This window comes from Choloepus didactylus, chromosome 20, assembly GCF_015220235.1.
Source record: "Choloepus didactylus isolate mChoDid1 chromosome 20, mChoDid1.pri, whole genome shotgun sequence".
In the NCBI taxonomy this organism is placed as follows: domain Eukaryota; kingdom Metazoa; phylum Chordata; class Mammalia; order Pilosa; family Megalonychidae; genus Choloepus; species Choloepus didactylus.
The window spans coordinates 33429256-33442707 of record NC_051326.1 but is presented as its reverse complement, the minus strand read 5'-3'; the positions used below and the strand labels follow the sequence as shown (position 1 = coordinate 33442707).

Sequence of the window (13452 nt, the reverse complement as noted above, 5' to 3'; positions counted from 1 at the left end):
TTGGAGATGCTAAGCTAAGAGATGAAGCCCAGAGTTTGTCCTGGAGAAACTTAAAGAGAAGATTCCCAGACACTTAGAGAGAAATGCCCTGGGAGAAAAACGCAAAGATGTACAGAAGCTCAGAGCAAGGAGCTAAGACGAAAGCCCAGAGACGTTTTGAAGAAAGCCTTTTTTTTTTAAATTCAGTTTTACTGAAATATATTCCCATACCATACAGTCATCCATGGTGTACAATCAACTGTTCACAGTACGATCATATAGTTACACATTCATCACCACAATCGATTTCTGAACAGTTTTGAAGAAAGCCATTTTGAAACCAGAACCCAGGAGCAAAGGATCAGCAGATGCCAGCCACGTGCCTTCACAGCTAACAGGTGTTCCAGATGCCACTAGCCTTCCTTCAGTAAAGGTATCCTCTTGTTGATGCTGTAGTTTGGACACTTTTATGGCCTTTAGAACAGTAAATTTGTAGCTGAATAAATCCCCTTTATAAAAGCCAATCCATTGAGAGGCGGGGCAAGATGGCGGAGTGGTGAGGAGCAGAATTTCGTCTCTCCCCTAGAGCAGCTGGCAATTACCCAAGAACTATCTGAAACAGTGTTTTCGGGGTCTCCAGTAACCAGTCACACATTGGACACAAGTTTGGAATTGGAGGAAAAGCTGAGATCGCAGCGAACATTGTAAGTTCCCTGGACCAGGGGTCTGGCGCCCCTCCCCACCCAGACCTCAGAGACTGTCTTGCTGCCGGCTCCCTGAAAGAGGGGGGAAAAAAAACAAAAAACAGCAATCTGCTGACAGCAAGAAGGGAGGCTCAACCCAACTTCAACTGCAGAATTAATTAACAAATTAATTAACTAACTTTGGGAGCTGGGGTGCTAAAGAAGGGCTGGGCTCCGAGAAGTGGGGGCACGTAAAAGCGGGCACCCATTCCCGGACTCCAAAAAAGCCATTTTTTTTTCCCCTACATTTTGTCCCTTCTGGCTTCTCGCTGATCCCTTATCTTTTTGCATTTCAATAGCCCCCGGCAGGGGTGGAACTGAAGCTGTTGGAGAGTAATTATCAGACAATAGCCCAAAGCATATCTTTAAATGCTCTATTCTGACACTGACAAAACTTCCAGGCTGGGGAAAGACTTTTAAAAGAGACTCTTTTTTTTTTTTTTTTTTTTTTCCTTTTTTCTTTTTCTTGATTTCTTTTCTACTTTTTTTTTTTTTTTTAAATCTAAAAGTAATATATGTGGTTATTTTCTATCAGAAAGCCCAGGTTGAGGGACTAGGCTGGGCTTGGGGGAGACAGAGTACCCACAGTTTCTTTGAATTCCGTATTCACTACTGAAGGCCTCCACCCCCGTCTTTAATTGGCAACTCAGGCTGACCAAGGAATCTACCTGGAGAGGCCCCAAAGAGGAGAGAGGAGAAGGGAATAGTGCCCCTCAGAGACAACTGGAATTCTAAGGATTGGGAGAGTAGAGGGCGGTCCAGCTCAGCTGGCAGTCCTCCTTCTGGGAATTCAGACCCCAGGGGCTGGAATTCAGATTCCAGCTTCAATCAGCCACGCCCCCGACAGGATCAGAGTCACCAGGAGAACTAAAGGCTCCATACCTCCTTACACTGGTGGGGGAGCTGTGGGCTGGCCAGCGCCACCTGCTGGACAGGAGAGGAAAAGCACCAATTCTAAAGGCCTCATAGGAGGGTCTCATTCTCAGGAAAACTCCATACCCTCCCAATGAGACCTGGGCCTCACTAGACTGTGAAAATCTGACTAGGGTCGACCATATCTGAGGAGACCCACTCACAAAAAGGTTACATAGAGGCAGAGCAAGAAACAGAAAAACAAGAGGGGAAAAATTCTGATCAACTAAATAGAACCTAAGTTAGAGGTCTAGAATAAGTTGAACTGAATAACAGAGGCCAGAGAACAAAGCCAACCAACAAGAAAACCACTAGGTAAAAGACAGAAAACAAGCTCCAAAATAAACTAATCAAGAGAATCAGATGCCTAGACAACTTAAGATAACAAGCCATACCAGGAAACACGAAAACATGGACCAGCCAAAGGAACAAACTAATAGCTCAGCTGAGACACAGGAGTGGAGGCAACTAATGCTAAATAAATTTGATAAAATGAAGGAAGATATAGCAAAAGAGTTGAAGGATATAAAGAAGACACTGGCTGACCATAAAGAAGAATTCATAAACTTAAAAAAACAAATGGCAGAACTCATGGGAATGAAGGCCACAATGGAGGAGATGAAAAACACAATGGAGGGACACAACAGTAGATTTGAACAGGCAAAAGAAAGGATCAGTGAACTGGAAGACAGGTCATTCAAATTCATACATACAAAAGAACAGATGGTGAAAAAAATGGAAAAATGTGAGCAGGGTCTTAGGGAGCTCAGTGACAACATGAAACGCACAAATATACGTGTTATGGGTATCCCAGAAGGAGAAGAGAGGGGAAAAGGGGCAGAAAGAGTAATGGAAGACATATTCACTGAAAATTTCCCAACTCTTATAAAAGACAGAAAATTAGAGATTCAAGAAGTACAACGTACCCCAAATAGAATAGATCCCAATAGACCTACTCCAAGACACTTACTGGTCAGATTGTCCAATGTCAAAGACAAAGAGAGGATTCTGAAAGCAGCAAGAGAAAAGCAATCCATCACGTACAAGGGAAGGTCAATAAGACTATGTACAGATTTCTCTGCAGAAACCATGGAGGCAAGAAGACAGTGGCATGATGTATTTAAGATACTGAAAGAGGAAAACTGCCAACCAAGAATTCTATATCCAGCAAAACTTTCCTTCAAAAATGAGGGAGAGATTAAAACATTTTTAGACAAACAGATACTGAGAGAGTTTGTGAATAAGAGACCGGCACTACAAGAAATACTAAAGGGAGTGCTACAGGCTGATAGGAAAAGACAGGAGAGAGAGAGTTGGAGAAGAGTGCAGAAATGAAGATTATCAGGAAAGGTAAAAGGAGAGGAAAAAATAAGATATGACATATAAATTCCAAAAAACAAAATGGTAGTAGAAAGTACTGCCCTTACAGTAATAACACTAAATGTGAATGGATTAAACTCCCCAATAAAAAGACACAGACTGGCAGAATGGATTAAAAAACAGGACTCATCTATATGCTGTCTACAAGAAACTCACTTTAGACACAAGGACAAACATAGACTGAAAGTGAAAGGTTGGAAAAAGATATTTCATGCAAACAACAACCAGAAAAAAGCGGGAGTAGCTATATTAATATCAGACAAGTTAGACTTCAAAAGCAAAACAATTAAAAGAGACAAAGAAGGACACTATATATTAATAAAAGGGTCAATTCATCAAGAAAACATAACAGTCATAAATATTTATGCACCAAACCAGAATGCCCCAAAATTCATGAGGCAAACACTGTGATCACTGAAAGGAGAAATAGATACCTCTACAATAATAGTTGGAGACTTCAATACACCACTCTCATCAATGGATAGAACATCTAGACAGAGGATCACTAAACAAACAGAGATGTTGAATTGTATGATAAATGAACTAGACTTGACAGACATTTATAGAACACTACATCCAACAACAGCAGGATACACGTTTTTCTCAAGTGCTCATGGAACTTTCTCTAGGATAGACCACATGTTGGGTCACAAAGCAAGTCTCAACAAATTTAAAAATATTGATATTATACAAAACACTTTCTCAGACCACAATGGAATGAAGTTGGAAATAAATAAAAGGCAGAAGGTCATAAAATTCACAAACATATGGAGGCTAAACAACACCCTCTTAGAAAACCAGTGGGTAAAGGAAGACATTACAAGAGAAATTAGTAAATACCTCGAGGCAAATGACAATGAAAACACAACTTATCAAAACTTACGGGATGCAGCAAAGGCGGTGCTGAGAAGAAAATTTATTGCCCTAAATGCCTATATTAAAAGAGAAGAGAGAGCAAAAATTGAAGAGTTAACTGCTCACCTGGAGAAATTAGAGAAAGAACAGCAAACTAACCCCAAAGCAAGCAGAAGGGAAGAAATAACAAAGATTAGAGCAGAAATAAATGCAATTGAGAACAGGAAAACAATAGAGAGAATCAACAAAACCAGAAGCTGGTTCTTTGAGAAAATCAATAAAATCGATGGACCACTGGCTAGGCTAACAAAAACAAAAGAGAGAGCAGATGCAAATAAATGCAATCAGAAATGGGAAAGGAAATATAACTACTGACCCTGCAGAAATTAAGGGGATAATGAGAAGATACTATGAGCAACTATATGCTAATAAACTAGACAACTTAGATGAAATGGACAACTTCCCAGAAAAGCATGAACGACCAACATTAACTCAAGAAGAAATAGATGACCTCAACAAACCAATCACAAGTAAAGAGATTGAGTCAGTCATCAAAAAGCTCCGAAAAAGGAAAAGCCCAGGACCAGATGGTTTCACATGTGAATTCTACCAAGCATTCAAGAAAGAATTAGTACCAATCCTGCTCAATCTCTTCAAAAAAATTGAAGAAGAGGGAAAGCTACCTAACTCTTTCTATGAAGCCATCATCACCCTAATACCAAAACCAGGCAAAGATACTACAAGAAAAGAAAATTATAGACCAATTTCTTTAATGAATATAGACGCAAAAATCCTCAACAAAATACTCGCAAATCGAATCCAGCAGCACATTAAAAGAATTATACACCACGACCAGGTGGGATTTATTCCAGGTATGCAAGGCTGGTTCAACACAAGAAAATCAGTTAATGTAATACACCACATCAATAAATCAAAGCAGAAGAACCACATGATCATCTCGATTGATGCAGAAAAGGCATTTGACAAAATTCAACATCCTTTCCTGATGAAAACACTTCAAAGGATAGGAATAGAAGGGAACTTTTTCAATATGATAAAGGCAATATATGAAAAACCCACAGCTAACATCACACTCAATGGGGAGAGACTGAAAGCTTTTCCTCTAAGATCAGGAACAAGACAGGGATGCCCACTATCACCATTGCTATTCAACATTGTGCTGGAAGTTCTAGCTAGAGCAATTAGGCAAGAAGAAGAAATAAAAGGCATCCAGATTGGAGAGGAAGAAGTAAGACTTTCACTATTTGCAGATGACATGATTCTATATGTAGGAAATCCAGAAAAATCTACAGCAAAGCTACTAGAACTAGTCAATGAATACAGCAAAGTAGCAGGCTACAAGATCAACACGCAAAAATCTGCAGTATTCCTATACACAAGTAATGTGCAACAAGAGGAGGAAATCAAGAAAAAAATCCCATTTACAATAGCAACCAAAAGAATCAAGTATTTAGGAATAAACTTAACCAAGGACACAAAAGACCTTTACATAGAAAACTATAAGAAACTGCTAAAAGAAATTGAACAAGACCTGAAAAAATGGAAGAACATACCATGTTCATGGATTGGAAGACTAAATATAGTTAAGATGGCAGTTTTACCTAAACTGATTTACAGATTCAATGCAATACCAATTCAAATCCCAACAACTTACTTTACAGAAATAGAAAAACTAATAACTAAATTTATTTGGAAGGTTAAGGTGCCCCGAATAGCCAAAAATGTCTTGAGAAAGAGAAATGAAGTGGGAGGTCTCACACTACCTGACTTTGAAGCATATTACAAAGCTACAGTGCTCAAAACAGCATGGTACTGGCATAAGGACAGATATATTGATCAATGGAATCGAATTGAGTGTTCAGAAGTAGACCCTTACATCTATGGACAACTGATCTTTGATAAGGCAGTGAAGCCGAAGCAACTGGGAAAGAGCAGACTGTTCAATAAATGGTGTTTGGAGAACTGGATATCCAGTTCCAAAAGAATGAAAGAGGATGTCCATCTCACACCTTATACCAAAATTAACTCAAAGTGGATCAAAGACCTAAACATTAGCACCAAGACCATAAAACTCTTAGAGGAAAATGTAGGGCAATATCTTAAAGATCTTGTGAAAGGAGGTGGTTTCTTAGACCTCACACCCAAGGCACGAGCAACCAAAGAACAAATAGACAAATGGGATCTCCTCAAAATTAAACATTTTGGTACATCAAAGGACTTTGTCAGAAAAGTAAAAAGGCAACCTACACAATGGGAGATGATATTTGGAAACCACATTATCAGATAAGGGTTTAATATCCCAAATATATAAAGGAATCCTGCATCTCAATAACAGAAAGACAAACAATCCAATTAAAAAATGGGCAAAAGACATGAACAGACATTTTTCTGAAGAGGAAATACAAATGGCTCAAAAGCATATGAAAAAATGCTCAACTTCACTGGCTATTAAGGAAATGCAAATCAAAACCACAATGAGATATCATCTCACACCTACCAGAATGGCCATTATCCAAAAAACAGAAAATGACAAGTGCTGGAGAGGATGTGGAGAAAGAGGCACACTTATACATTGTTGGTGGGAATGTAGAATGGTGCAACCACTCTGGAAGACAGTATGGAGGTTCCTCAGGAAGCTAAATATAGATTTGCCATATGACCCAGCTATTCCATTGCTGGGTATATACTCAGAGGAACTGAAACTTAAGACACAAACAGACATTTGTAAACCAATGTTTACTGCAGCATTATTCACAATTGCCAAGAGATGGAAACAGCCCAAATGTCCATCAAAGGACGAGTGGATAAACAAACTGTGGTATATACACATGATGGAATATTATGCAGCTCTAAGACAGAACAAAGACATGGATCATGTAATAACGTGGATGAACCTTGAGGACATTATGTTGAGTGAAGTTAGCGAGAAACAAAAGGACAGATTCTGTATGGTCTCACTAATATGAACAGACATTAATGAACAAACTTTGGGAGTTAAAAGCTGACAACACAGGCGACCAGGAGATAGTAAGAGGGCAGAGATCAGCCATTTGATGCTGAAGGACTACAGAATGTTTAGGATTGATTGCATAGATCCAGAAATAGATAGCATAATACTGTGTGATGGTAGCACGGTATTGTAAGTACATTGAACAAAGATGTCTGTGAGTAAAGCTGAAAGAGGTGGGATAGGAGAATGTATGACACCAGAGGTAAAGATAGATGATAAAGACTGGGACTGTATAACGTGGCAAAAACTGGAGTGGCCAATGACTGTTACTAAATATTCAAATATAAAAATGTTTTTGCATGTGGGAAAGCAAATGAATGTCAACCATGTAGAAATTTGAAAAAGGGATGGTATTCAGGAAAAAACATAATCAAAGCAAACTGGAGTCTATGGTCAACAGTAACATTGTAATATACCTCCATTAAATGTAACAAAGGCAATATGCCAATGCTAATTGTATATGAGAGGGGGATATAGGGGAGTAATATGGGATTCTTGGTAGTGGTGTTATTTGCTGTCCTTAGTAGTATATTGTATGACATGTTATTTTTCTTTTTATCATTTCTTCTTATTGCTAAAAAAAAAAAACAAAAACAAAAAAAAACAGTTTTTCTTGTAGTAATCAGTATGTTCAAGTGCTGATTGTGGTGATAAATGTACAACTTTGTGATGATACCGTGAACAACTGATTGTACACTGTGGATAAATGTATGGTATGTGAATATAACTCTATAAAATTGTAGGAAAATATATATATAGGAGTAAAAGTGTTGGAGAAAACATGGTGAGAGGGATGATGCCTCACCAATATGGACTAACTACAATGTGTAAACTCAGAATTGAATCTTAGAACATAGCCTAACGTGGAAACAATTATTGTAATAGTCCCTAGATTGTAAGCTCTTACAGCAGTTAACTCTATCCCTGAATTGTAAGGCCTATCTCTAAACTTTGAGATGCTAATCCCCTAGCGTATACCTGATTGGTGTCTGGAACAATGCATATCTCTGAGACACCTGAAACTCAGAGCTAGAGCTCGGCAGATATGAATGTCAGTATTAGTGCATACAGCCACTGTCAAAAAATAAATAAATAAATAAAGCTGAAAAAGAGCCCAGACTTCAATTAGTGATATGAATGAAGCAGGTCTGGTTAAGACCAGGGCAAGCCAGGCCAAAGGATAAAGGTTGAAACTGATTGTGTTTTAAAACTTCAACTTTCATATGAGACCAAGGGAATAGATATCTATTTGGTACAGGATCTAAATTTTCTAAACTGTACAACTCTACAGTCGATTTGTTCAAACACCACAATTGCATGGAACTTTGAATAGGAAGTGAGATACAGTAGGTTAGTATAGGCTGGAGTGAAATAGTGACACAACCCAGAGTAATTTGGGCAGATAATAAAAAATATATTTACAGCTTCCCCCTCTCCAGCCCTGAGGATCTGGGGGAAGGTGTGGATGTGTTGGACATCCTCACCTGGACTGGTGTTGATGTTGTCACAAACATTGGGACTGGCGGTTTGATGTGCTGAGCCCTCGAGCATGGGACTTGCCCTTATGAAGCTCATTACCACAAAGGAGAGTCTAAAGTTGTATGTAATGGTGCCTAGGAGTCTCCCCCTGAGTACCTCTTTGTTGCTCAGATGTGGCCCTCTCTCTCTCTAACTGAGCCATCTCGACAGGTGAACTCGCTGCCCTCCCCCCTACGTGGGACCCGACTCCCAGGGGTGTAAATCTCCCTGGCAACGCAGAGTATGACTTCCGGGGATGAATGTGGACCCGGCATCGTGGGACTGAGAGTGTCTTCTTGACCAAAAGGGGGATGCAAAATGAGATGAAATAGTTTCAGTGGCTGAGAGATTCCAAATGGAGTCAAGAGGTCACTCTGGTGGACATTCTTATGCACTATATAGATAACACCTCTTAGGTTTTAATGTACTGCAATAGCTAGAAGTAAATACCTGAAACTACCAAACTCCAACCCAGCAGTCTGGACTCCTGAAGACAATTATATAATAATGTAGATTACAAGGGGTGACAGTGTGATTGTGAAGACCTTGTGGATCACACCCCCTTTATCTAGTGTATGGATGAGTGGAGGAATGGGGATAAAACTAAAGGACAAACGGGGTGGGATGGGGGGATGATTTGGGTGTTCTTTTTTCACTTTTATTTTTTATTCTTGTTCTGGTTCTTTCTGATGTAAGGAAAATGTTCAGAGATAGATTGTGGTGATGAACGCATAACTATGTTATCATACTGTGGACAGTGGATTGTATATCATGGATGATTGTATGGTGTGTGAATGTATTTCAATAAAACTGAATTTAATAAAAAAAAAAAAGCCAATCCATTTCTGGTATTTTGCATAATAGCAGCATTAGCAAACTGGAATAGCCACCAACTCAATAGACAAGATCATTTGTTTCATTTTGCTTTTACATTTTAGGGATTTTTTTCTTCATTTTATCTTATAATTTTGAGAAAAAAAATAGGTGATTTCAAAGTCAAATATATAAAACATGGATATTTAGAGAAGTCTAGCTTCTATCCCTGTGCATCTCTACTGTTCCCTGTTCTTGATCTGGACACATGGTAATACTACTTATAGGTAACCATTTTTCAAAATTTTATAATTTATTTCTTCCATTTTAAAGAATATAAGCAAACATCTATAAATTTTATAACTCTTGTTTTGAAATAAATGGTAATACACAATATATACCATTTTCTTCAGCTTTCTTTTGTGTACTATATAGATCATGGATATCACTTTATAGTCATATTTAGAAATATTCTTAAGTCTTTTTTACAGTTCATAGTACTCCATCATGTGGATGTGCCAGTTTATTCAACCAGGTCTATATTTCAAAATTTCTTAATATCTATATTGATGGATATTTGGGTTGTTTGCAGTTAACATGATCTTTTAAGTCATAGAAGCTAAATCAAACAATAGCTCTGCAAACCATCAAAATTTTTATATGACAGTTTCTAATTTGCCAATGCTTTTTGTTTTACAGAAGAAGGAAAAGAAATGAAACGACCCCAGATTTCAGCCTTAAGTCACATGATAAGCAAAATAAATTACAGGACAGATCTAAGCTAAGAAAAGCACAGTCACTGGTAAGTATTGCTTATAAAATATTCACCACTGTAAAATCAATGAAAATCTCTGGATCTCAAATCCTATTTGCAAAATTGAATTTTCTTTTTTAATCAGAATTATCAGGCAGTAGTTTAAATGCTGGTCTCTGACACTGACTGACCAGCTATGTGATCTTGAAGAAGCCCTTTATGTAATCTCTCTGAGCCTGTTTGTACATCTGTTTAAAAAAAAAAAAAAAGACTGGATGAAATGGTGTATGTGAAACTTCTTTGAAAACTATAAAAGAATATATAATATAAAGGGAGTATTATTATCATTAGTTCTGTCTTCCGCCATGATTCCTTTTGGGGGAGGGATCCCTACCAGAAATTGCTCATTTATGCAGTGCAGGTTTCAATGACCTAAGAAGGTGTGCTTTCAATAGCTTTCTTGCTGCCAGTGGAACACGATTTTAAGAGGACATTTAAAAATTTTTCAGAAAAATGAATTAGGAACTCTTGCTAATTAAAAAAATAGCTAATTGTCTAATAAAGTCAGAAATTGTGGATAAGAAGCATTATCATTTCATAGTAAAATTTTCCAGATTGTGGTTTGGTACCCCAGAGGATCCCTGTCAGCACATTTGAGAGTCTTTGGAGCAAAGTAGAAGAAAATAAGTATGGAATAAAGAACTTGTATTAGTAGGAAGGATTTAGAAAATAACTGAGGGTACACACTCAAGGAAAATTAATATAGAATGGCTGTCAACTGGGAGAGGAATAAGTATGTACTCATAAATAAATCACTTTTATAGCTCTTCTTTAAAGCTCTATTACTTTCACTTTAAATGTATTTTCAAGTGTTATGTTCTGAAAAGAGAGATATGGGGTTCTTAAAATAGGGCAGTCTGTATTCTGAGGGGCCAATTTTGTTGAGGCTTATTGTAGGCATTTGTACAGATGCACAAGGGAATAGGAAAGCTTAGAGCAAAGCAGTAAAATTGTCAGTGAAACCATTAATTGAGAAAAATAACACTGTGAAGCTTATCACTTGGGCCATTATGGTGTGCTTCTGCATGGTTTCCCTACCCCTACTAGGCTAGGGTAGAAGAGAAATCCAGGGAAGAACTGGGAATTTGAAGGACAATAAAAGTTGATGGTAATGTATACTTACAAATTATCAACACAGTTAAAAACTTCTCCTGCTAAAAGAAAAAAATCAAAGGCTAAACAGAAGCCATTCCAATGATTTTTTAAAAATAATGTATTTGTTTTTAATTGTGGTAAAGTATACATAACATTAAAATAATTTTAACCATTCTAAGTGGATAATTTTTTGACATTTAGTACATTGACAATTCTGTATAACTATCACCACTATTTCTAGACCATTTTCTTCATCCCAAACCAAAACTCATACTCAATTTAGCAGTGACTCCCCATCTCCCATCTCCCATCCTGGTAACTACTATTCTACTTTCTGTCTCTATGAATTTGATTTCTGTATATTTTTTAGTTATTTTCTTAGTGGTTACCTTTGTGATTACAATTAATGTCTTAAACTAATTACAACCTAGTTTGATTAGTACAAACCTAATATCAGTAGTATAAAAATTCCCTACTCCTATATATCTCCATTCCTCCCCCTTTATATTGTTACTGTCTTGGATTACATCTTTATACATTATATGCCCATTAACATAGATTTAAAATGTTATTTTACACAGAGATTTACAAATGTTATTTTGCCTGTTAAGTCATATAGGGTGGAATAAAGGAATTACAAACCAAAAGTACAATACTACAGGATTTTATATTATCTAGATAATTACCTTTACCAATGTTCTTTCTTTCTTCTTATGGCTTCAGGTTACTGTCTAGTGTCCTTTTATTTCAGCCTCACAGTTTCCCTTTAGCATTTCTTATAGGGTAGGTCTTCTGCTAACAAACTCTTTCAGCTTTTATCTCTAAAGTCTTGATTTCTTAATATCTTTCATTTTCAAAAGATAATTTTGCCAGATGTATGCTTCTTGGTTGACAGTTTTTTCTTTACAGACTTTAAAATATGCCATTCCACTGTCTTCTGGCTGCCATTGTTTCTGATGAGGCATCTCCTGTTAAGCTTATTGGAGAGCCCTTGTATTTAACAAGTCGCTTCTCTTCTGCTGCTTTCAAAATCCTGTCTCTGTCTTTGGATTTTAACAATTTCACTACAGTATGTTTTGATGTAGATCTTTTAGGGTCTATCATGTATGTTGAGCTTCCTGGGTGTATATATTCATATCTTTCATCAGATTTGGGAAGTTTGGGGCTATTATTTCTTCAAATACTTTTTTTGCCCCTTTCTCTCTGTTGTCCTTCTGGGATTCCAATGATTTATATGTTGGCACACTGTATGGTGTCCCATAGGTCCCTCAGGCTCTGTTCATTTTCCCTCATTATTTTTTTCTTTCTGCTCCTCAAACTGGATAATTTCAATTGTTCTCAAATTCATTGATCCATTCTTCAGCCTGTTCAAATCTGCTGTTGAATCCATCTAATGAGCTTTTTCGTTTCAAATACTGAACTTTGCAGCTCCAAAATTTCTGTTTGGTTCCTTTTTATAATTTTCATCTATTTTGTTCAGATGTATTTGTGATTCCCTTTAGCTCTTTGTATGTGGCTTCCTTTAGCTCACTGAACATATTTAAGATGGTTGATTTAAAGTCTTTGACTAATAGTTCCAATGGGATGTGCTTCCTCAGGGATGGTTTCTGGGATTTTTTTTTTTTCCTGTGAATGGGCCATGCTTTCCTGTTTCTTTGTATGTTTTGTAATTTTTTTGTTGTTGTTGAGAACTGGACATTCTGAGTATTATTTTGTTATAACTCTGAGAATCTAGTTCTCCCACTCCTCTGGGATTCCAGGTTTGTTGTTGTTGCAGGCTAGAGCCATCTATTTGTGACTTTTCTAAGCTATTTTTGCTCCCTAATGGGAAATGAAAATTATTCCTAATGGGAATAATACTACCTCTTTAAGACTCTTTTGCCACTTTTGCCTGACGGGTATTTGGAACAGTGGCCACTGTTCTGGTTTGCTAAAGCTGCCCTTATACAAAATACCAGAAATGGATTGGCTTTTACAAAGGGGATTTAATAGGTTACAAATTTACAGTTCTAAGGCCATAAAAGTGCCCAAACTAAGGCATCAACAAGAGGATACCTTCACTGAAAAAAGGCTGATGGCATCCAGAACGCCTCTGTTAGCTGGGAAGGCATGTGGCTGGCGTCTGCTGATCCTTTGCTCTCGGGTTCTGGTTTCAAAATGGCTTTGAAAAGATCCCACCCATACTAAGTCTGCACCCACAGATTGGATTAAAAGAACATGGCTTTTGTGTGGGACATAATAGATTCAAACCAGCACAGCCACCCTCAGACTCAGCCCCCCAGTGATCTGAAGTCGCTGATCAAAAACAGTGA

General features: G+C 37.5%; 1 protein-coding gene across 6 annotated transcripts in view; it reads left to right on the top strand.

The window, feature by feature from the left end:
* The window catches only part of FBXO16 (F-box protein 16), an 85843-nt gene that overhangs the window by 46492 nt on the left and 25899 nt on the right, over positions 1-13452 (top strand). For all 6 annotated transcript variants that reach the window (XM_037813029.1, XM_037813030.1, XM_037813025.1 and 3 more), the window contains exon 7: positions 9931-10033. In XM_037813029.1, the coding sequence (XP_037668957.1) occupies positions 9931-10033 (103 nt within the window). The remainder of the gene's footprint in view (positions 1-9930; positions 10034-13452) is intronic.